General features: G+C 42.4%; 1 protein-coding gene across 4 annotated transcripts in view; it reads right to left on the bottom strand.

The window, feature by feature from the left end:
• The window catches only part of LOC121080525 (protein Hook homolog 3-like), a 159,947-nt gene that overhangs the window by 29,117 nt on the left and 106,032 nt on the right, over positions 1 to 24,798 (bottom strand). For all 4 annotated transcript variants that reach the window (XM_040578593.1, XM_040578594.1, XM_040578595.1 and 1 more), the window contains 3 exons: positions 22,978 to 23,118; positions 20,815 to 21,016; positions 18,101 to 18,211 (listed from right to left, as the gene is read on the bottom strand). In XM_040578593.1, coding sequence (XP_040434527.1) covers positions 18,101 to 18,211; positions 20,815 to 21,016; positions 22,978 to 23,118 — 454 coding nt within the window. The remainder of the gene's footprint in view (positions 1 to 18,100; positions 18,212 to 20,814; positions 21,017 to 22,977; positions 23,119 to 24,798) is intronic.

Genomic DNA, 24,798 nt, shown 5'->3' with positions numbered 1-24,798 from the left:
TTTGAGTAAATGTTTTCTGTCCTGACTTATTTGATCATAGTTGAACTTATTGGCAGGCTATAAGTACATTTTAGAATTAATTTTCATGGGTTTTGACATATGTTTTTCAGTATGTGTCCTTATACTTGCACCAGTGCCCAAAGTCTGTAGCTACTTTGACTTTTCATTTAAAGTTTAAAAGGATCTTTCATTGTAGTCTTTTGGTACACACATCTTCACTGTTCTTCAAAGAACAGTTTGCTTTTAGCTTCTGAATTAATGAATACTGATAACTATAATTAAAATCATTCAGTCATAGAATGTTAGTATAGCTATGACAGAACTATGGCAGCTCCTTTTCAGCTAGTTGGTATATATGATTGTTAGGAGTCTAACAACTTTATTACCTAAGTCAGCAAGCAATAATGATTGATTTACTAAATTGCACAAATATAAATCTACAAGTGTGTTAAGTGTGACACAAACACATGCCCCCTACTGTAGTGATGATTTTGGCAACAGCAGATACGTATTTGATTCTGCTACTTAGCCTTATTTATACTTTTGTTACCAGGGTCTTTCTCCCTGCCGCTGCAAAGCCCTTTTACACAGTATAGGTGAGAAAAATGCTTGGGTTTTACCTGGTGCAGCTAAAAACCTTTGAAAAGCTTTTTTATGACAATTTATTTAATTTTAGAGAAGTGTCATAACTTCTTGCTTGAAAGAGAAAAGTCTCTCAGTAATCTCTCTCTACACTGGTTGTCTTGTCTATTATAATATGGAAGAACAACAAGCTAAAGGAGGCCCCTGGAATCTTGCAGCTTTGGACTCCAAACTTTCATACTTTTTGTAAAATATTCTGCTCAATTTTCCTCAAATAAATGAAAGGTGTCTGTTTCATCACAAGACATTTATTCTGGAGCCTAACCTTCCTTTTGTTGTATATGTCATTGAGTTTCGTTGCAGTATTAAAATTGTCAGTTACATTTATTCCATAATCCTAAATGACTCTTTCACTTCCATGTGCCCCCTCTCTCTCATCATGCCTCCCTCTACCCCTTGTACTCACTTGCCTGCATTCTCTTTCTAGTCCACCTTCTCTCCTGCACCCACCTTCTCTTCCTAGCTCTACCTCCCTTTCTCTCTCGTCTTCTCTTTTGCCTTCCCTCTCTCGTTCTTTCTCGCCTTCTCTTAGACTCCTTCTCACTGCTTTGCTCACCTTTTTGCCCTCTCTTGCCTACTCTCCCTCACCTTCTCTCTCACTCTGGCTCTTTTGCACTCACCACTTCTCTCACAGTCATCGTGATCCACCCCCCCGCCGCAGATACCTTTTCTCACCCTCTCATGCTTTCTCTTCATTCTTTTTGTATTTACATTTACTCTCTTTAATTGCATGTTGTACCACTAGGTCAGGTCCTTTACTCGTGGCTGAAAAATTAGTTGGTTTTGGCTCTGGACGTGCTAAGTATCCTTAGATTAGACTTACAAAACTTTTAGACCAAGTGTTTTACAAACTGAGATTTATTATTCACTCATGCTAGATGCCTTTTATTGAAGTAAAACATTTCTTACTTTGCAATGGTATGATTTAGGAATTCAGACTTACTTTATTCCAGATGGAAAGCTTTTAGGCATTAGATAATTTTAATGAAAATCTTAAAAATAATTAATTCATCAAGTGCTGTTGATTAGCTTTTTTTAGGCCTACCTACGTTACCTTTCCTTACCTGGACAAATCTTGTTCTTGATAAGCTTGAAACTAAAACTTTGTTATTAGTTGAGACAGCTTTCCAAAATGTCACCTTTGTCAAGTGATAAGGATGAGTTTATATTTTGAAATGCATATATGAGCTGGTGCAATTTTTTTTAGTTTCTTTAAAGATGGATTTGAAAACTATGCCAAATTAGAGTAAGTGCTTCCTATTGCCTCTGAATCATCTTTGTATTTTGTAATGCATGTGTACGTATTTATAGTGATGTACATATGTATGCAGATTCTAGGGCAACAGATTAATGACTTCACTCTTCCTGATGTTAACCTGATTGGAGAGCACTCTGATGCTGCAGAGCTTGGGAGAATGCTTCAGCTTATTTTGGGATGTGCTGTGAATTGTGAACAGAAGCAAGGTATTAAATTTTGAAAGTATGTTTTGCTTCTAGGGTAGTTAATGAAAATCTAACTTACTTTTTAAATCACTGAGGGAAAACGATACGCTGCTATGAGACACAAGTTTACTTTTTCTAAATCATAATACTACTTTATTTTACAGGCAATAAGTGATGTTATATTATGAGCTTTACTAAGCGTACAGGCTGGAAATGTGGAATTGGTTTTGCTTTCAATATGCATATTTTTAGTTTGGGTTCCCTGAGCTGAAAAGGGAATTCACAAATGAAAAGTCTCGCCCCCAACCTTTAACTATTCATGTGTGAGGTAGCTCTGTGAAGTGAAGAATCAACAAATGTAATTTACACATCCTTCGCTGTGACCCTTGCATTCAGGAATGTATCCCAGTATCTTAATGCATGTCAGAGAGCCTTCATTGTCACCACATGCCATCTACTGACAATTGAGACACTAGGGTTTCTGAGACTTCTGCACAGGGTTAGCACTGGAGTATGGGAGATAGTGCACTTCTGCACCAGTAGCTGGAGTCCAGGCAGGATATCCCAAGGACATCTAAACTCTCACTAGAGGCCTATATTTAAGCTACTAAATACCACCTCAGCAGTTAGTGGAAAACACTTCTGTCTCCTCTGGCTTCTGTGGTGCCAGTTCCTTACCTGACCTACAAAGTAAAATGGGGACCCATTCTGTTTCTCGCCATATATGGCAGAGTATTTGCTAAATGGTAAAAGCATTTCTTAAGGTGTTCCAGGGCCCTTGTCACATCCTTGGGTGTGTGATGTCTTATTGTTATCCAGTTCCCTTAAATTATGTTTAACTCCAGTCGAATTCAGGTAAAAATACAAAAAGTAATTAATAACACTTAAAATCACAGAATCGCAGAATGGTTGAGGTTGGAAGGGACCTCCGGAGGTCATAAAGTCCAATGTCCCTGATCAAGCAGGGCCACCTAGAGATGGTTCCCAGGATCATGTGCAGATGGCTTTTGAACATCCCCATGTATGGAGATTACACAACCTCTCGGGGCAACCTGTTTCAGTGCTCAGTCACCCTCACAGTAAAAAAGGGTTTCCTGATGTTCAGATGGAACCTCCTGTAAAAAAGCCTGGCTCCATCCCCTTTGCAGCCTACAGTAGGTCCATATCTCTTATGTACTGAGGAGCCTGGAACTGGACACAGGACTCCAGGTGTGGCCTCACCAGTGCTGAATAAAGAGGAAGGATCACCTCCCTCGACCTGCTGGCAACACTTGTCCTAATGCAGCCCAGGATACCATTTCCCCTATTTGCTGCTGCCAGGTGCCCACCAAACCACTCTATCACTCCCCTCCTCAGTAGAGACGGGGGGGGACGGGACGGATGGACAGGGACGGGACAAAATAAGATTAAAAACTCATGGGTTGAGATAAAGGCAGTTTAATAAGAAAAGCAAAGGAAACAAAAAAAAAAAATATTCTCTGCTTCCCATTGGCAGGCAATGTCCATCCACCTCCTGGGAAGTAGGGCCTCAATACATGTAGTGGTTGCTCCAGAAGACAAATGCCTTAATAATGAATGCCCCCTCCTGTAGAAGAATGGCTGCAGAAGCATGGCCTTAGAATCTCTGAAGATCTGCACAATCCAGGCCTGGTATTAGAATAGGCCTGTAATCAGAATTGTACTGAAGTTGCTGTGCTGAAGATAACAAGAAAGGTAGCCTTGAGCTATTCTTGAATGCTGAGACCGAGTAATTATGTTGTGCCAACAGGCCGTGGCTGTAACAAGCTACAGCTGCTGGGAAAGCAGGTGCAGGGCCAAGAAAGATAGGGACTGGTATGGGAAAATAGGGAGTAACAAACTACAAGGCTGAAGCACAGCAACACAATTAGCTACATGGATAGAATGCTTATTTTAGTCATGATAATTAGGGGTGTGAGAACCGCGCGCGTTTAGAGACTACTAACCAATTATATTTCTGCTTTACGAATATGCATGTGTATCGGTTCTGTATAAGTAGTGTTAGAAACTAATAAAGTTGAGCAAGATGCATAACTCATATTGAGCGTCTTCTTGACTCCGGCAAACCCTTCTTCCAACAATTGGCGCCCGAACGACGGGAAAGCTGGTAATTGCTGGAAAAACTCTGCCTTTGCATCGCGATGGTGGGCTTTGCAAAATTGAGAGTCGCTGTGAAGAGTTCGAGCAGGAAGACGTCCGTAAGGAGTAAAGGCGTCTGAATCCGGCATTGACGTCGTGCGCGGACCTGCACCGGTAAAAACTTTTTTCCTTCGATAATGGAAAGGGAGGTGGCACTCACGCTATTAACTGATATTCTTGCTAAGCGAGAGGCTAGCGTGAGCACTAAGAAGCTCCATGAGCTCTGTAGGTGGGCGACTGAAAACGGACTCTTAAAAGACCCGCAATTGCTGTTTAGTGTGACTGAGTGGCGAGAGGTCGGGGATTCCCTTTGCGATGCGATCCTTAGCGGCAGCAAGTCGGCCAAGGACTTGGGGACTGCCTGCCGGGAGGTCATAAACCATTTACGATCCCTGGTTGCGGAAAAAAAAATGGCTATGGCTGCCTCAGACCTCCTCAGTCGGGAAACCGAGTCGCTGTCTACCCAATTATTTGGTCTAGGCGCTCCGTCTGCAAAAGGCATAATTGTGCCCATTAAAAACACTGTGACAGAGCTGTTACACCCGACACCATCTCCGGAGGGTGCCGCCGCAACGGGTGCTTTGTGCCGCCCTGAAAGCTACTGAGAGCCGCCCCCCCCACTAGATGAGGACGAGGGTACTACGGCGGGTCCGAGTGCGCCTCTGAATGAGAACGCGGAGTCTGATAAAGAAAATGAACTCACCCCACCTGCACCTGCCCCGATCCCCCATCTCCGAACCAAATCCTCCGACCGGACCCTAAACTGCTTGCAGCAGCAATTGACTGAATGCCATCTGCCTACTGCCGGTCGTGATGTTCAGATCCTGACCCAGGAAGGCGTTATCCTCCAGCCTGCCGCTCCCCAAAGTTGTTGGTCTGGGGTTATACGAGACGATATATTGGAGGGAGAGTGGCAGGCTGCTTCTGCTGTTGCATGTCCGGTGCGGACCACCACTTTACCAGATGGTTCAGCAGCCGCAGCATGGAAGCCTTTTGATTGGAAGTTTATGCAGCAGCTACGACAAGCCGTTACACAATATGAATTACAATCTGAACCAGTCAAACACCTGCTGAATTATTTGTTTGACTCTGAAATCATGACACCCAGTGACTGTACTTTGCTAGCCAGATTGCTTCTTACACCAGCACAGTTCCCCGCGCCCCGCCAGCGTGCTGTGCCGTGCCCCGCAGCTCCCCCCGCTCGCCCGCCCACCCACTGCCACGGATCCCCCCAGCTGCTGGCGAAAAGTGGAGTCCAGAGTTCGGTGTGGAGCTGCAGATCGCACCCCCGCCGGTGGTAAGACCGCGTAGAGTAAATTGTGGCAGGACTCTACGCTAAATTCCTCTCTGTGAGAGGGGGGCACTACGGAAGGCTGCGACGAGTAAATTGCGGTCGGGCTTGTCCGCGCTGATATCCTTTCTGTAAAAGGGGAGAGCTCTGAGAAGACCGCGATGGAATTAGATGCGGCAATTAAACTGTTAACTGGCATCCTCCTTGAGAGGGGCGGGCGTTAAAGAGACAGAAGTGGAGACCTTAGTTCGCTGGGCACGAAAAAAGAATAAGATCCCCGAGCCCGCGTTATTGTTTAGTATTGCGGAATGGAGAGAAGTGGGAAAAGCGTTAGGAGTGACGTGGTGGTCGATAGTTAACACTCTGGAAACTATGAAAGTGGAAAAAAAACCAAAACAAAGCCTAGCGGCAGCAGCCATAAAAGCGTTGGGGAGAGATGTGTAGAAAATCCGGTGGAGCAGAAGGGTGATTCACCTAAGCCTTCTCTCTTGGCTACGCTTTTCGGAGTTGGGCATACTCATCCTATGAAGGGTATGTCCGCCCCTGCGTGTTCAACAGTGCTGGAGCTTTTAGATAAGGCAGCGGACAAACCAAAAGTTCCTCCTCGTCCTGAAACATCATCGGACGGGTCTGAGGAGGAAGGCGGAGAGAAACCTTGTGATAACAATACAGAGAAATCCTTACAGGAGGTAATAGATAAATTAAGAAACCTGGTAAAGCGAGTTAAAATGAACCTGCCTACTGCTTCAATACCTGTAATTCCTCCATTTAGCCCAACTACCCCACCGATGCTGAACTCGAGAAAAGATCCAATTCTACAGTGTTGGTCTGGTGTTATTCGTGATGCTATTTTGGAGGAAGAATGGCAGGTGACCAGCTCGTTAGCTTGTCCAGTACTGATTAATAATCTTGATGCACATAACTGGGACATGATTTATGGAAGATTAATGATCAGATTTTAGCGATGGGAGTGTTGCAACCTGCTCTTCCACCTTTTATGCTGATCCCTCAGATTTGGCAAATTGTTGTGATAGACTTGAAAGACTGTTCTGTCTTTTTCACGATTCCCTTAAACCCTGATGACACTCACTAACAATGATTTGCAACCGTTCCGATCCTGGTTGCATGGCACCGAAGCCAACAGTCCTCAAACTTGTTCACCAGAAAAGCGGGCTGCCCTGGAAGTTATGTCCCGCAAGAATCAGACTGGCTGGTGTGGTCGCCGAATGGCAAATCATCCGTTATCTTTTTTGGTTTGTAATGTTGCCACTTCACCTTTTGCCCTCATTTTGCAATGGCAAAAGAAAAAGGGGGAAAATACGGCGATCGTTTTAGAGTGGGTTTTTTTGCCATTGCAACCCAGACATCGTATTTTAAGTCGCCCTGAAGCAGTAGCGGCCTTGGTGAGAAAAGGAAGAGACAGGATTGTTGAAATTGATGGGACTGAACCGGCAGTTATCAGTATTCCAGTCCGTGGTGATGATTATGAATGGCTTCTGAGCCATTCAACAGCCATACAGGAAGCCTTGATGGGTTATACAGGTGTTGTACACAACAACCGGCCAAAAGGACCTCTCTGGAAGATGTTAGAACATTATCAGTGGATTGCGAGACCGTTATGCTCAAAAAGACCAGTTGAAGGGCCAACGGTGTTCACAGATGCAGGACGAAAGATGAAGAAGGCTGCGTGTGTTTGGCAATCCGATAATCAGTGGCAGAAACAAGTGATCACTGGTGAACCACGGGACAACCTTCAAACCTTAGAACTGAAAGCAGTGTGTTGGGCATTAGGAAGCTGGAATAACACACCTGTAAACATAGTATCAGACTCATTGTACATAGTTGGTGTAGTACAGTGCATTTAAGATGCCTTGTTGAGAGAGACAAAGAACCAACATCTTGGTGACATGTTTATACAACTGCGTAGTACTCTTCGACAGAGAAAACATGAATTTTGTATTATGCATATTAGAAGTCATCAGTGGACCATTGGGTTGGGCAAAAGTAATGCTAGAGCTGATGAAGCAATCAGCTATCTGGCAATAACTCCTCCAAAAAGTAAGTTTGAAGAAGCTCGTAACAGCCATGAGATGTTTCATCAGAATGCAAAGTCTTTACATCGACAGTATCAAATACCCATAGCAGATGCAAAGGGTGTTGTCTGCTCCTGTCCTCCTTGTAGTCATCATGGACCTGGTTTAGGGGTGGGCACTAACCCAAAAGGTCTGAAGGCACTTCAGGTTTGGCAAATGGATGTAACACACGTACCCGACTTTGGGAAGCTTAAGTATGTGCATGTAACAATTGACACCTATTCTCATTTTATATGGGCCACTGCACAAACCGGACAAAAGGCATTACATGTGGAGAGACACTTAATGTCTTGTTTTGCTGTCATGGGAGTACCTGTAGAAATAAAGACAGACAATGGTCCAGCGTATAGTAGTCAACGAGTCGCTAGGTTTATGACAGCTTGGGGAATTAAACACGTCGAAGGGATTCCTCACTCCCCAACAGGGCAAGCAGTTGTTGAAAGGGCAAACCGTACTCTGAAGGATTATCTTCAGAGACAGAAAGTATTGCAGGACATAGACGTAACTGAACGGTTGACTAAGGCGTTGTTTACCTTAAACTATCTCTCCCTTATGGAGGATAGAGAGGGACCACCTGCTGTTATACGTCACCAAACGGCGCGAGGGAACCGAACAACTACAGTTCCTGGTTTGAATGTTCTGTATAAAAATATGGCTTCAGGTGTATGGGAAGGACCTAATCCGGTGTTATTTATTGGTAGAGGTTACTTTTGTATCTCCAAAAATAAAGGACCTATATGGGTCCCTAGCAAGTTTGTGCGACCTGTATGTCAAGATCAGAAGACAGAAGAGAAGACTCAGAGCGAGCAGATGGAATGAACTGTCTGTGTTGCAAGGGATGTAACCCGTGGGTATTGTGCCGATGTATGCTATGTGGGGTAAAATGGTTCTGTAAGCCAAAGCTTAAACGCAAACGGTGAAAAGAGTGTATGTGTTTGATTAGTAACCGGGCATGAAACAAGGGAAAGCATACAACTAGTGTAATACCATGCTGATTGGAGACAGTATACATCATCAGAATCTGTGAAAGCACAGATTTGTGGGGTGGAATGAAAAAAAAAAAAAAAAAGGTGGAAATTGTAGGACTAAACATGTTTAAGTGGTGGACTTGGTTTACGGTCTTGATGAATTTTTTACCCATTGGCCAAAGTATTTTTGACATCTTGCCTAGAACAAACATATGGGTGACATGGGCAAATATCACGGGGGTAACAGACTTTTGTTTAAGTTTGCAGCAAGCAGACAAACACTTTAGAACTTGTTTAATTGGTATTCCCCTGCAAGAGAATGAAACAGATTTTGATGGGGTTTTGGAATGTTAAAACAGTGGATCTGACTTCCAATCAGAATGGTACATGTATGAGTCCGAATGGGCAATTTGTTTGGCCTTCTATGTGTAATGCAGCGTGGCAGAAAACGGTTATTGAGAATTTGAATCCACCATATCATTTGCCATTGCAGGAGTTAGACCTATTAGGTAGCATTACGCCCGTTAAATACGTTAATGTGACTGCAACGGGAATGCCAGAATGCGAGGACACGGTACCACCACTTCAACCTGTAAATGGCACTGGAGTAATTTGGTTTGGTGAACCGTGGCGATTGTGGGTAGCACGTCAAGGTGAATGGGAGTTTGATACAAGGTTTCAAAATTTAACCGGTTCACCTAATTGGGGTGAACTGAAAGCTGGAGGCTTACATGTAAATGTATCAGGGGGCTATCAGTTGCCACCGGGAGTCTTTTTGATATGTGGAGATAGAGCATGGCCAGGGATTCCTTTGAATCCTGTCGTTGGACCATGTTATTTAGGGCATTTAACTTTGTTTGCTCCACGTATGAAAGACTTATTGAAAATGACTCCACAATTTCATAGATCATGGAGGGCACTGCGCACCTTTGATGAAACATGTAATGACCGAGTCAATCTGCAGTCTGTAACAACAAATGTCTTAGCCTCCATATTTATGCTGGGAACAATGGCTGCATTAAACACTAAGAATATACGAAGGATAGTGTTTTGGGGAGAGAAGCAATTTAATCTTACATCGCAGATTTTAAGTTCGTTATCGCTTGACGTAGTGTTAGGCATGCTACGTTACAAAATAGAGCTGCAGTAGATTTTTTGTTATTAGCACATGGACACGGTTGTGAGGATTTTGAAGGGATGTGTTGTGTGAACCTTTCCGATCATTCCATATCTATCCACAAGAATTTGTCACAACTGCAGGGAAACATGAAGCATATTCTTGCTGATGATAATCCCTTTGATGAATGGTTGAGAGGATTGGGCATAACAGGTTGGTTAAAGACGTTATTGACGGAAGGAATACGCTTTGTTATAATCATTATTGTAATGCTTTTAGTTTTTAGCTGTGTTTTTTCTTGTTTAAAGAGAGTAGTTTTTAACATAACCAATCAGGCCTGGCTTGTGCAAAAGAAAAAAGGGGGAATTGTAGAAGAATGGCTGCAGAAGCATGGCCTTAGAATCTCTGAAGATCTGCACAATCCAGGCCTGGTATTAGAATAGGCCTGTAATCAGAATTGTACTGAAGTTGCTGTGCTGAAGATAACAAGAAAGGTAGCCTTGAGCTATTCTTGAATGCTGAGACCGAGTAATTATGTTGTGCCATCAGGCCGTGGCTGTAACAAGCTACAGCTGCTGGGAAAGCAGGTGCAGGGCCAAGAAAGATAGGGACTGGTATGGGAAAATAGGGAGTAACAAACTACAAGGCTGAAGCACAGCAACACAATTAGCTACATGGATAGAATGCTTATTTTAGTCATGATAATTAGGGGTGTGAGAACCGCGCGCGTTTAGAGACTACTAACCAATTATATTTCTGCTTTACGAATATGCATGTGTATCGGTTCTGTATAAGTAGTGTTAGAAACTAATAAAGTTGAGCAAGATGCATAACTCATATTGAGCGTCTTCTTGACTCCGGCAAACCCTTCTTCCAACACCCTCCTCTTCCTCCTTTCCCTTAGCTTTTATTGCAGAACACTACTTCATATGGTACTGATATGTGGAATCAGACTCCACAATCTTATGAGATTGTAAAGTAGGTATGTTTACTTAGCGCTGGGCAGCACGGGGGGGGTGTGTGTGTGTGTGTCACCCCTCCAAAGCCGTGCACACCTGGGGCGGCAACAACTTGTCTCAATTTATACAATCAAATGTTGCATATACATAAGGTTTCCAAATATGCCTATACATATTCATGACCCATCCCACTTCATATTAAAATTAGTTCCAAGAAGTCATTTCCATAAGTCCCTCCCAACTGTGCTTGTGTGGTGCCTCTTTGTGGGGATGAAGCTTGGTAGTTTCCCTCGCTCTGAACATTTTACCTTTTCTCTTTGCGCAGACTCAGTTGTTCCTTGGTCTTTGTCCAAATTATAGAGTTGGTTTTAGCTACTTCTCATCAAGAACTGTCCTTCAGGAGGAACTGTAGACTCCTTGCTTCAGTTAATTTACACAATGGTTAGTAAAACAAAGCATTATTTATCAACAACAATCTAGATAATTGTTAAGCAATTAGATCTACTAAAATTTCTTTAACCCTTTCCCTCAGTATGGAATATCTCTTTGGTCAGTTTGGGTCAGCTGTCCCATCTATATCCCCCCCAAGCTCTTGCCCAGCCCCAGCCTACTGGCCTTTGTGGGGGGAGTTTGGAGAGACAGTCTTGTTGCTGTGGGAGCGCTGCTCAGCAGTAGCCAAAACACTGGTGTGTTGTCAACACTGTTCTAGCTACAAAAACAAAGCACAGCACTACGAGGGCTACTATGGTGTCCTGGTATGGGGAACATTAACTGTGTCCCAGCCAGACCCAGTACAGCACGTTGCTGGCTCATGTTCAACCTGCTGTCCAATAGGACCCCCAGGTTCTTTTCTGCCAAGCTGCTTTCCAGCTGGGTGGTGCCCAGCATGTACTGGGTGCCTGGGGTTGTTCCTCCCCAGGTGCAGGACTTTGCCCTTCCCATTGTTGAATTGTATGACGTTCTTGTCAGCCCATTTCTCCAGCCTGTTGAAGTCCCTCTGGATGACAGCATGACCCTCTGGCATATCAGCCACCCCTCCCACTTTTGTGTCACCAGCAAACTTGCTGAGGGTACACTCTGACCCGTCATCCAGATCATGAATGAAGATGTTGAACAGGACTGGACCCAGTATTGACCGCTAGGGTATGTTGCCAGTTGCTAGTGTTCAACTAGACTTTGTGCCACTGATCGCCACCCTCTGGGCCCAGCCATTCAGCCAGTTTTCAATCCACCTCACTGTCTGCTCATCCAGTCCATACAGCTTCTCTAAGAGGATCTTATGGGAGACAGTGTCAAAGGCCTTACTCAAGTCAAGGTAGTCAACACCCACTTGCTCTCCCCTCATGCCACCAAGCCAGTCATTTTATCACACAAGTCTGTCTGCCAAGTTGGTCAAGCATGACTCCCCCTTGGTGAAGCCATGCTGACTAATCCTGATGATTTTCTTGTCCTTCATGTGCCTGGAAATGGTTTCCAGGATTAGCTGCTCCATCACCTTCACAGGGATGGAGATGAGGCTGACCAGCCTGTAGTTCCCTGGGTCTTCCTTCCTGACCTTCTAGAAGATAGGAAGGTGTACTGGTTTTGGCTGGGCTACAGTTAATTTTCTTCATAGTAGTTTGTGTGGTGCTGTGTTTTGGATTTATGACCAAAACAGTTTTGATAAATCACCCATGATTTAGTTATTACTGAACAGGGCTTACACAGTGTCAAGACCTTTTCTGTTATGCACACTGCTCTGACAGTGAGTAGGATGAGGGTGCACAAGAAGTAGGGTGGGGACACAGCTAGGACAGCTGACCTCAACTGACTGAAGGGATATTACCTACCATATTACATCATGCTTAGCAATAAAAACTGTGAGGAAGGAGGAAGAAGGGGGGTTGTTCAGAGTTATGTTGTTTGTCTTCCTAAGAAACTGCTATGCTTGATGAAACCCTGATTTCCTGGAAACAGTTGAACATCTGTTTGCTGATGGGAAGGAGTGAATGAATTCAATATTTTGCTTTGCTTGTGTGGGCAACTTTTGCTTTCCCCATTAAAACGTTTATCTCGACCCACACGCTTTCTCACTTTTACCCTTCTGATTCTCTTCCACATCCCACTGCAGGGGGGTACGTGAGCAGCATTGTGCTGCTTGGCTGCCTACCAGGGTTAACTCACAACAGAGTGACATTTGTTGTCCTCTAGTCCTCAGGCACCTCTCCCAATTACCATGATCAAGCAAAGATTATTGAGAGTGGCTTTGCAATGACATCTACCAGCTCCATCACCACTCATGGGTTTTTCACATCAGAGCACATGAAATTATGTATGTCCAGTTTGCTTAAGTATTCCCTGACCGGATCCTTTTCCACCAAGAGTATGTCTTCCTTGCTCTAAATTTTCCCTCTGGTCTCTGGGAAATGGGATTCCTGAAGGCTGGTCTTGCCAGGAAAGACTGAGGCGAAGGCAGCATTCAGTACCTCAGCCTTTCTTTTCATGTTCTTTGTCACTAGGTCCCCTGTCTCATTGAACAGTGGACCCACATTTTCTCTACTTTCTTTTTTCACCTATGTACTTAGTGAAGCCCTTCTTATTGCCTTTGATATCCCTGGCCAGATTCAATTCGATTTGGGCTTGAGCTTTCCTCACCTCATCCCTGCATGCTCAGACAACGTCTCTGTATTCCTCCCAGGTTACCCATCCTTGCTTCCACTCTCTGTATGCTTCCTTGTTTTACTTGAGTTTGGCTAGGTCAGAGCTCCTTATTTATGCATGCAGGCCTCCTGGCATTTTTGCCTGACTTCCTATTCCTTTGGATGAAGCTCTCTTGAGTTTGGATTAAGGTGATCATTTAATATTAACCAGCTTTCTTGGGCCTCTCTTCCCTCCAGGACCTTATCCTATCAGACTCTTCCAAGCAGATCGCTGAAGAGGCCAAAGCCTGCTCTCTTGAAGTCCAGGGTTGTGGTCTTGCTTTTTGCCCTGCTCCCTCCCCTCAAGATCCTCAATTCCACCATCTCATGGTCACTGCAGCCAAGATTGCCTTTGACCTTCACATCCCCAACAAGCTCCTACTTTTTGGTGAGTATGGGGTCCAGCAGAGCCAGTCTCCTCCTTGGCTCCTCTGCCACTTGGATGAGGAAGATATTGATGCTCTCTAGGAACTGCCTGGATTGCTTATGCCTTATTGTGTTGTCCCTCTAGCAGATATCGAGGTAGATGAAGTCCCCCATGAGGACCAGGGCCTGCAAACATGGGGCTTTTTCAAGTAGTCTGTAGAAGGCCTCATCCAGTAGTTCTTCCTGGTCAGGTGGCCTATAGCAGACACCCACTACAGTGTCACCCTTAACCACCTTCTCTATAATCCTTACCCATAAACTCTCAGGTGGCTCCTCATCCATCCCCAGGCAGAGCTACAAGCACTCCAGCTGCTCTCTCTTCCTAGCCTGCCCTTCCTGAAGAGCCTGTATCCCTTCATTGCAACACTCCAGTCATGGGAGCCATCCTACTATGTCTCCATGATCCCAACAAAATTGTAGCCCTGCATCTGCACACAGATCTCTAACTCCTCATGTTTATTCCCCATGCTGCGTGCATTAGTGTACAGGCACTTCAGAGATGCATCCCAGCATGTTGACATCCTAGAAAGTGTTTGAGGGATTTCTCCACAATGGTGCCTTGTAGGCACTTCTGTGTTTACATACAAGTGCTGGAGATGACCCCACTTAAGTCCCATTTTGTTGATTTTGTGTTCCGTTCCTGTCACAACTCAAGATATTAATGATGCAAACTTCAGGTACCAGATAGCAAACAGCATCCATCGGGACCACTCACCTGCCTGCTTTTCCCCCTTACACGTGGCTCCAAGGGAAAAGCAAGTGAGCTAAAATACCATAGGATAATTTCCCCTTACCCAGGAAAGCAAGATTCAGTAGATGAGGAGGGAAATATAAGGTAGCTCAGGGATATACAGAGTCAACACAACAGATGAAATACAGTAACTTTAACTTGACACTGTCACTTTTCCAACAGTGGGAGGTTAGACAGCAGTCTCACTTCCTCCTCCTGATCTGTGTCACTGGCTTTGCCATCATCTCAGCATTTCAGACATGGAAGGAAACTAGTTGTTTCAGGCTCAGTCCAAAGACAACTGAAGAACATTACTGGACCATCCTGGAGTGTAGATATGTTGACTCTTTTGTACTGTCAGGTCTGTATGCTCCCATTTGTGAGTAAGGCAAAGGAAAAGAAGCTACAGGTAGCACCAGGTTAGTAGCCCAAAAGGATCCCAAGACTCCAACATAAGAGAAGAGGGTGACAATTTATGTAAAAATCAAAATGGTAATCTGTTCTAGAACTAGGAAGTGCCCCATGTCACTAAGAGTTCTAGGACAACCCTTAGCTCTGTGTAGGTACAGAGTTGTGTTGGCTGGTAGTTGCTCACACCAGACACAAGTCAACCCAAATGGATTCAGGACTTGTGATCCCTTTGGCAAACAGCACTTTGGTGAGGTGCATTAGGGACTTGTGTTGCCTGAACCTTGCATGGTTAATTCTGGTTTAGCTGTTGGTTCAACCCGAATATAGTGGGCATGCTGATTTTATCAACAGTCATTTCACAAAACCCTTAGATTATAAAGCTTTGATTGGTTTTACCATTGTATTAAAAAGAGCCACTCAGCAGGGAATACTGCAGTTTGATACTGGCAGCCAGAAAATACCTTGAAGTTTATTACTGGAAAGCAAGAATATTTTAAACTTGATAGATCACAAGAGAAACAGGCATCTGAGAACTTGAAATGTCAGGTAGCAGAAAGAGTTACAGGTACAGAAAAGAAGTACTCTAAGGAACAGAAAAAGCACTAGAGCTGCAATCAGTGGTAAAAGTGCTTGTGGCAGATATTGAAGAAAAAGTTAACTCATCAAATTGCATGGGTATCTATCAGCCAACACAACATATATAGAAAATTCCAAGACAGATTATTATTAAAGATATCAATCACATACTATGATATTCTGACAGAACAGACACAAGGACAAGACAACACAACATAACTTAATATCTGTGATGGGCAATTTTAGTCATAGAAGCATAGAATGGTTTGGGTTGGAAGGGACCTTTAAAGATCATCTAGTCCAATCCCCCTGCCATGGGTAGAGAGATCTTTCACTAGATTAGGTTGCTCAAAGACCCATCCAACCTAATCTTGAATGTTTCCAGGGATGGTGCATCTACCACCCCTCTGGGCAACCTGTTCCAGTGTCTCGCCACCCTCATTGTAAAAAAAATTCTTCCTTAGATCCATTCTAAATCTACTGTCTTTCAGTTTAAAACCATTGACCCTTGTCCTGTCACTACAGATCTTGGTAAAAAGTTTCTATCTTTCTTAGAATCACACTTTATATATTGAAAGGCCGCAATAAGGTCTCCCCGAAGTTTTCTTTTCTCCAGGCTGAACAACCCCAACTCTCTCAGCCTTTCTTCATAGGAGAGGTGCTCCAGCACTCTGACTGCTTTTGTGGCCCTCCTCTGGACCCACTCTAACAGGTCCATGTCTTTCTTGTGCTGGGGACTCCAGAGATGGATGCAGTACTCCAGGTGGGGTCTCATGAGAGTGGAGTAGAGGGGCAGAATCACCTCTCTCGACCTGCTGACCACGCTTCTGTTGATGCAGCCCAAGATACAGTTGGCCTTCTGGGATGCAAGCACACAATGCCAGCTCACGTCCAATTTTTCATCCACCAGTATATCCTCAAGTCCTTCTCTGCAGGGCTGCTCTCAATCCATTCAGCCCCCAGTCTGTCCCGATACTGTGGATTGCCCTGACCCAGGTGCATGACCTTGCACTTGGCCTTGTTGAACTTCATGAGGTTCCCATGGGCCCACTACTCAAGTCTGCCCAGGTCCCTCTGGATGGCATCTTTCCCTCTAGTGAATCAACCATACTGCTCAGCTTGGTGTCATCTACAAACCTGAAGGTGCACTCAATCCCAGTATCTACGTCATTGATGCCACATTAAGATGTGATAATCAGGAAACAGAAAGAATAACGGGACTGAGGAAGAATAATAGGCTAAGAATCACTAACCAAAACACCGAGAGACTACTTTAGCTATGATAGTTTTTACAGGCACCTATTCACTCAAAAGAATGCATTTAAAACCAACACTTCTTGCCAGGTGGCAAAACAGAAACCATATCTGAAATGACTTGAAATGCAGGTCCTTCATACAAGATGAAAAGGTTTCCACCAAACAACAGGTAAGCCAAAAATACAAACTTCCCCTGAAATCTGGGATGGAGGCGGAAGGGAGGGGAGAAAACACAACAGGACCCAGTAAAAAACAGGAAAGAAAAGCAAAGCAAGAAATGAACAAGACTACTGTGAGCCATTCCAATTTGAGTGAGGAGCAGAAAAAAGTGATGTCAAGGACAGGTATATATAGTATTTAATAAATTTGGCAATATACAGAAATCTAAGACAGAAGATTTTAGATCCAAGATCTAAGAGCAGAATATAACAGAATTTTCAGCTCAAGTGCTACCTAAGTGCAAAACCTGGAAATTTATTAAAAGATTAGACAGGAAATAGGATATCTTCAGGAAAGTGTCTACAAAGATTCTGCTTGAAGGAAAAATAGACTTACACTTCAAATAAGCCTGAGCAATTAGTAACTGAAAGTGTTGGCCTTGTTTCATGTGGTACTTTAAAGTGCCAATATGCAGATTCCCCCCAAAATTTCCACAAACAGAAACCAACTGACAAAGAAACTGGACTATGCCAGAGAAACATAGAGGATCATTATGGGCAAGAGAGAGCAAGAACAATCAGCCTCAGTCTGTTGGTGGCTTAGAGAGGAAGATAATAAACTGGTATCTATACTGCATATCCATGATGACACCAGAAACTAAATCAGTGATTAGTGATCACAAGAGAAAGGGGAAACCACAATAAAGGACACATCCTTCTACAAGATTCCTAAGCTTCTTGCTACAGAGGCCTTGATTTCACAAAGAGAAACATACAGATGTTACCTCAAGGAACATTACTTTGGGGAAAAAAAAATCACTTCTGAGTTTAGTTCTAGGGAGATACCACAAAAAACCTACTTTAAATCGTTTTTCCAAATACATTACAATTATCTTTGGCATTATCTTTTTCATGGTGAATGGTGAAGAAACAACTTAAGACACTATATGTGAGGGATTTTCCTCTTGAAAATCTGTTGCATATATTTTAATACAGTCACTTTATCCCATGCAATATAAACATTAAACTTAAAAATATATTTGTACACAAACATTAGAAAATTTTAAGTGGAAAATAAAACGTATGAATTCAAAAAGCTCATCATAGAATCTTTTTTTGATAACCATAGCTCTGTGCAATAAAGGAAAAATGTTGCTTTCACTACTACTAGAAAAATAATATAATGAAACTTACATCTTTTTCTTTTTGGAGGCTGTCTACTTTTTCTTTCAACTGTTTGCATTCATAATCTAGTTTATCAGATTTCTTGGATTCTTCAGATAATCTGTTTTGTAATTCCACTGCCTGTGAGAGCAAGAAGCAATAATTTGTCTGCAATTATTAACATTAAAAGAAAGCATATGAAAGCAAGTAGTTAAGGACCATGTACCATGAGGCAAATAAGTGAAATCTTTACCTACAGGACAGTCTAAAATTCTTTTTCATCAATTGTTATATGTTTCGGTATAACCAAAAAATTCAAATACTAGGCCTTAGCACAAATAAAAGAAACAACAAAAAGATGTAAAGTATCTTTAAAAAATTACATACAAGTGAGATTTACAGGAAAAGCTGTATAATCCTATGAACCAAAGAGTTTAGGAATAGTAGAATAATCCCACTTTCAGAGAAGCCAAGGGAAAAAAAAAATCTCAAGAAACCTTTTTTCATCTCTTATTCTACAAACCTCACTCAGAAGTCAAGCGCCAGTTCATGCAGTTAGGTAAATTTTCTTGTGCTTAGACATTTGTTATTGTTTATTAGTACACAAACATGAAAATTCAGCCAAGGGCTCATTATCAGTTTTCTTTCTTGCAAGGGGCAATATGTTCCTAACAAAATCTTGTAGATATTTTTCAAGCTGTAAGTTAGCAAACAGGTTTTAAAACTAAAAAAGAGGTATAAAAGCTCAGCAGAAAAGATCAGTGAGCACAAGACAACTCAGCAAAGTTCTCAGCCTTTACTAGTGTAGACTCAGTCCCAGAATGTTAATAACATAACACAGAGTGTGAATGCAGTAAACAGAGTAAAGACTGACTGACAAACACATAAGCTGAATGAATACTCAGCTGAAGATATAGAATTAATTCTTATAGCAGGACACAGAGTTAGGACTCCTGAAAACTTGTTTGCGACATTTCATATTTATACTTTCTTCATTCAAATTTTGGTCTCAAAGGTGTATTCAAGAGGAGCCCAACTTTATAGACATTGAAGGCAAACAGACTGTGTGTTTGTTCTGAGACAGTGTGGTTAAAGTGACAGAAACTCAGGTCTGCCAGATTAGAGGCCTGGGCTTTGTTCCAGTCTCATCCAGCAGTAAAATTCTATGTAACACATCAGCTCCTCAGTTGTAAAATCTCATCCATAAAATGTTGGGAATGAGGGAGAAGAAGAGATATTCTTTGCAGATGCATGTCTTAGACATAAAGAACAAAGTTTCCCCTTTCAAAATCTGCATCATGATTGAAATAAGCATGAACAGATGCAAACATCAGGGATAACTCAACTGTAATGGGTGCTCTGTTATTAGGAGGACTTATTCCTTTTATGAGCAAACGAGATATAAATGGTGTATGAAAGTGTCTCCTAGATTTCCTTTTCCTTTTGATTGTATGCTACTTCAGCCAAGTAGCTGAACTATCCAAGTTCTGTTTTTTTTCCTGGTGGAATCAATTGGACTATAATAACAATCAGCCCAAGGAGGTGTAAGCTAATTGCCCTACTTATCAAGTGTGGGAGAGGGGGATAGAAAACGTCTGAAGAGAGATATATGAGAGGAGGATGGAGAATGTCTGACCTGGCAGGAGATGAGAGAACAGCTGGGTATTGTGAAGGAAAGTAAGAAAGATAAACATGGTTATCTAGTAGCAAATAGGTGTCTGCATGCTTGTAGTGATATATAGCTATGTAACTGCATGAATGGATTCTGCCCTGAGCCTGGTGGTACATACAGCTGGAATTTGTATCCGGGCTCAGAGATATAAATATGAGCACCTCTGTACAATAAAGTGTCTCTGGTTGCACCGCAATGTGAGTCCGTGCCTTCATACACCACAATCAAGATGGCCAAATGCAGGGAAACGGCTTACAGGTTTGAAGGATGCACATCACTCCAGGGCTTGCAATGCTCTTGGTGCCTTTTTTTGTATCTTTTTAAATTCTGCTGTGGATTGACATGTAGGGACACCTGTAGTGTGACCATTCAAGGTTAAGGGAAGTCAGAATAAAGACAAGGCACTGTTCACATAAATTGAGCTCAAGCTGGCCCTGCAAAAAAGATCTCAGAACAATGGCAGGTCAATGTACTGCAAATGCAAAAAGGAGATATGCACATGTCCTCCACCTTTACAGAAAAAGTCACATCTCTCTCAGTGGAACAGGAAAATAAAAACGTTCTCCATTCCTGAGGGCTTTGGTGATACACAAGGTACTTTTCTTGATGCATCTATGCAACAGGGATGATATAGAGGAAGGAGGATGTATACTTTCTAGCCACAGATGGACAAATCCAGATTAGAAACTTAAAGAAAAAAAAATTACTTGACCACTAGAATAACTTACCAAGGCTATGCTGGATTCCCCACTGCTGGAAATTTTCAAATGAAGAGTGGATGCTTTTTCTGAGAAAGAAGCTCTAATTCTAACCCCACTAATGAACTTGAATTAAGAATAATTTGATAAATCTGTTACTTTTTGAGAGGTAAGACTGTTCATTGACAAAAGTAACACAAAACTGACATAATGACCAATAAGCAATGTAGGGAGGGAGGAAGAAAAGTATTTACAAAAGAAGCAAACACAAGGAGCTGGTTTTGTTTGGGTTTTTTTGCTTTGAGGTATAAGCCATGCTGCAAAGAAGAAATGTTGAGAAATGCAGAGAATTATTACACTGATGATGTTCTCACCTGTCTCTTGTATGTCTCCAGCTGGCTACGTGCTGCATTGGCTTTCCTTAGTTCTTCCTCCAGACTCACAGTGTTTTGCATGTACACTGTATTCTTCTCTTCTAATAGTTTCACTTGCCGCCGCAAATCACCCAGGTCTTCCAGCTTCTTTTTGTATGACTCCACCTGGCTTTCTAACTTGGCCACTTTATCAAAAGAATGCCTGGGAAGACAAGAGATTGAATATTTGTATCAAATCTGTACTTGGAAGACTAAAATCAGTGTAGAAAACATTTCCAGACATCAAGGGAGCACAAGAGCACAAACATCCTCATGCACTACTAAATGTCTTGGTTTTCAAGTTGACTGCTCCCCTCCATTAGTTGGCACAAAATGCTCTTATCAGAAGTGCTTTTTAATGGCATAATTCTTTCTATAATTTCCTTATCTGCTTCCAATATTAATTAAAAAATAAATTGTTAACTCCTACAATTCCAACCTATTTCCTTCCAACTCTAAATTCATCCTCAGAAGCCACTGCTTTACCAGAGTAAAAATAATATTTTCTGCCCTTGACTTATTTTTTTTTAAGATAACCAGGGATAAACATGTTCTGAAAAAAGAAATGGCAAATTTATGCTAACAGCTGTTATATCAATTTCCCAAGCTGTCATACAGGATTACCATAATAGATTTGGAGTCTGAATCCTTTTTAACAAAAATGCAATACAGGGCTCAGTTTATAATACGTTCAAAGTTTTCTTAATAATGGATCATTACTTTAAATTGTAACCAACTCCTAAATAATTAACAGCTTGACTGAAAACAAACAATATGAGGAAAATATCCTCTAATTTGAAAGCTTTCACAAAAATTTCAAACACCGAAAACCTGTAAGCTAACATTAAAAAATGAATAGCCACAGCCATACTCAACAGTGTGAAACTAGAATGAATTCAGCTTAAATGAACTTTTTGGTACTTAATAGATTGCTTGACACACAAGTTAGAACAATCATTTTGATGGGCACGTCTTGGTTTCAGCTGGGATGGAGTTAACTTCTTAGTAGCTAGTAGTGCTGGGTTTTGGCTATGATGTGAGAACAACGTTGATAACACACTGATGGTTTTAGTTGTTGTTGTTTATACTAAGTCAAGGACTTTTTGGTTTCTCAGGCCTCCTTGCCAGTGGCTGGAGGGGCACAAGAGACTGGGAGGGGACACAGCCAGGTCAGCTGACCTGAACTAGCCAAAGAGGTATTCCATACCGTGGGACTTTATGATTGGTATATAAACCTGGGGGGTTAGCTGGGGAGGGGATATCGTTGCTCAGGGACTGGCTGGGCATCAGTCAGCGGGTGTTGAGCAGTTGTACTGTGCATCACTTGTTTCCTTTCTCCCTTTTCCTTTGGATTTTATCCTTTTCCCCACCTTTCCATTATAACTGTTGCTATTATTATTGTTGTTGTTTATAGAGTACGGAGACAGTGGGTTTGACATTGATAATGTACAACTGTGACCTTGCTTTAACGAGGTGCAGCTGTGATCCTGCAGCAAAGAAGTAAATAACTTTGAGGGAGTGTGAGAAGAAACCCAGATGAGACAGAAACAAAGGAGGAATGTGATCTCACCTCCAGAAGATAAGGAGACAGCATGAACAGTGGAGAATAGCCTATAGTGAACAGCGGCTGGGTGTGTGGACAGTAGAGTTTGACCAATAATAAGGTTTTTAGTGGCGCGTGCACAGATTATAAACTTCTAAAAGCTGTAACCAACTAACAGTAAAGGCCTTTGCTGCACTCTCCTTGCAAAGTCCGTGCCTCAGTCACCACAATTGTTGTTCTTACCTTTTTATTCTGTTTAAATTATTAAATTGTTCTTATCTCAACCCTCTAATTTTACATTCCTTTCCGATTCTCTTCCCCACTCCTCTGGGTGGGGGGGAGTGAGGGAGCGGCTGCGTGGTACTTGGTTGCCAGCTGGGGTTAAACCACAACACCACAGTGTGGCTTTTACTTAATTGCTTAAGAAGTGTTTTAATACATATCCATCCTTTTTACAACATCCAACTATTACACCAAAAGCTAATGAAGACTAAATTTAATTATATGAATTTTACTGTGGATTAAATCTATTTATATATTCTAAAAAAGAAAAACCCCAAAGCTAATAGAATGTAGTTTACCTGAGTATATCTATTTCATCCTTCAAAGACTGAGCCTCCTCTGCTAATGTACTAAGCTCTTCAGTCTGTTGTCTCAGTTCTGCAATTTCCTTTTCTAGTTCTTCACAACGTATGCGATAGTCATCTTTGGCAGATTCTAACCTGTACAATTGAAATAAAACAGAACAACATGGTTGAGAGCCTCTGGGTAAGGATTAGTTGCTGTTGTTCTTATGGGTGACTTCAACTTCCCAGATGTTAACTAGGACAATTATACAGCAGACACAAACAGGTCCAGGAAATTCCTGGAGCATGTTGAAGATAACTTTTTGATACAGGTACTAAGAGAGCTGACTAAGAAAGGTGCCCTCCTAGATCTGTTGTTTGTAAATAGAGATGGTCTCATGGGTGATGTGATGATTGGTGGCTCTCTTGGCCACAGCGGTCATGAAATGGTTGAGTTTAAAATCTTCAGTGATATGAGAAAAACTGTCAGCAGAGCTACTACCTTGGATTTTGGGAGAGTAGACTTTAAGCTGCTCAGGGAAGTAGCTAGTAAGGTCCAATGGAGATCTGCTTTTGAGGGTATTTGGGTCCATAAATGCTGGTCGCTTTTTAAGAGCCACCTTTTAAAAGCGCAGGAGCAGGCAATTCCAGTGTGTCGGAAGTCAAGCAAGTGGGACAGAAGGCTGGCTTAGATGAGCAGGGATCTCCTGGAACTTGGGTGGAAAAAGAAAGTCTATGGACTTTGGAAGCAAGGTCAGGCTACACAGAAGGACTACAGAGATGTTTGCCACTGTGGGGATAAAATTTGTACAGCAAAGCTCAACTGGAGTTGAAGCTGGCCAGTACTTTGCTGAATAACAAAAAAAGGTTTTTTAAAGTATGCTAACAGACAAAAGGAAGACTGAAGAAAATATTGGTGCGTTACTTGATGAAGTTGGTCGCCTCACAAATAGGGATGTAGACAAAGCAGAGACATTTAATGCCTTCTTCAACTTTGTCTTTAACGCTGATGATGGGCTCTGGGACTCCTGGAGCCCTGAGTTGGAGGACCACAACTCAGGGAGCGATAAGCTCCCAGTTGACTTTGAACTTGTACAGGATTTGCTGCTGCAACTGAGTGCACATAAGTCTATGGGGCCTGATGGGATTCATCCCAGGGTACTGGAAGAGTTGGCTGACGTTATTGCAAGACCTCTCAGTTATTTATCAGTGGTCTTGAGAATCTGGAGAGGTCCCAGTCAACTGGAAGCTAACGAATGTTATTCCAATTTTCAAGAAGGACAAGAAAGAAGGCCCTGGTAATTATAGGCCTGTCAGTTTCACTTCAGTGCCTAGTAAAATGGAGAAGATTATTCTGGGAGTTATTGAAAAACACTTGAAAGATAATGCAGTCACTGGTCAGAGCAAACATGGGTTCGTGAAGAGAAAGTCTTGCTTAACCAACTTAATATCCTTTTATGACAAGGTGGATGAAGGGAAGGCAGTGGATGTGTGGGATTTTTTTATGTATTTTAGCAAAGCTTTTGATACTGTCTCTCACAGTATCCTTCTGGAGGACAACATGTCCAGCATACAGCTAGACGTGTACACAACATGATGGGCGAACAATTGGCTGACAGGTCAGGCTCAAAGAGTTATAGTAAATGGGATTACATCAGGCTGGTGACCAGTCACTAGTGGGGTTCCCCAGGGCTCAATTTTAGGGCCAGCGCTCATTAATGTTTTTATAAATGATCTGGTTGCAGGAGTCAAATGTACATTAAGTAAGCCTGCCAATGATACTAAATTAGGAGGAGCCATTGATTACCTCAAGGGTAGAGAGGCCTTACAGAGAGA

The sequence above is a fragment of the Falco naumanni genome, chromosome W, assembly GCF_017639655.2.
Source record: "Falco naumanni isolate bFalNau1 chromosome W, bFalNau1.pat, whole genome shotgun sequence".
Taxonomy (NCBI): Eukaryota; Metazoa; Chordata; class Aves; order Falconiformes; family Falconidae; genus Falco; species Falco naumanni.
The sequence above is the reverse complement of the archived record's forward strand: the minus strand, read 5'-3'. Positions and strand labels throughout refer to the sequence as shown.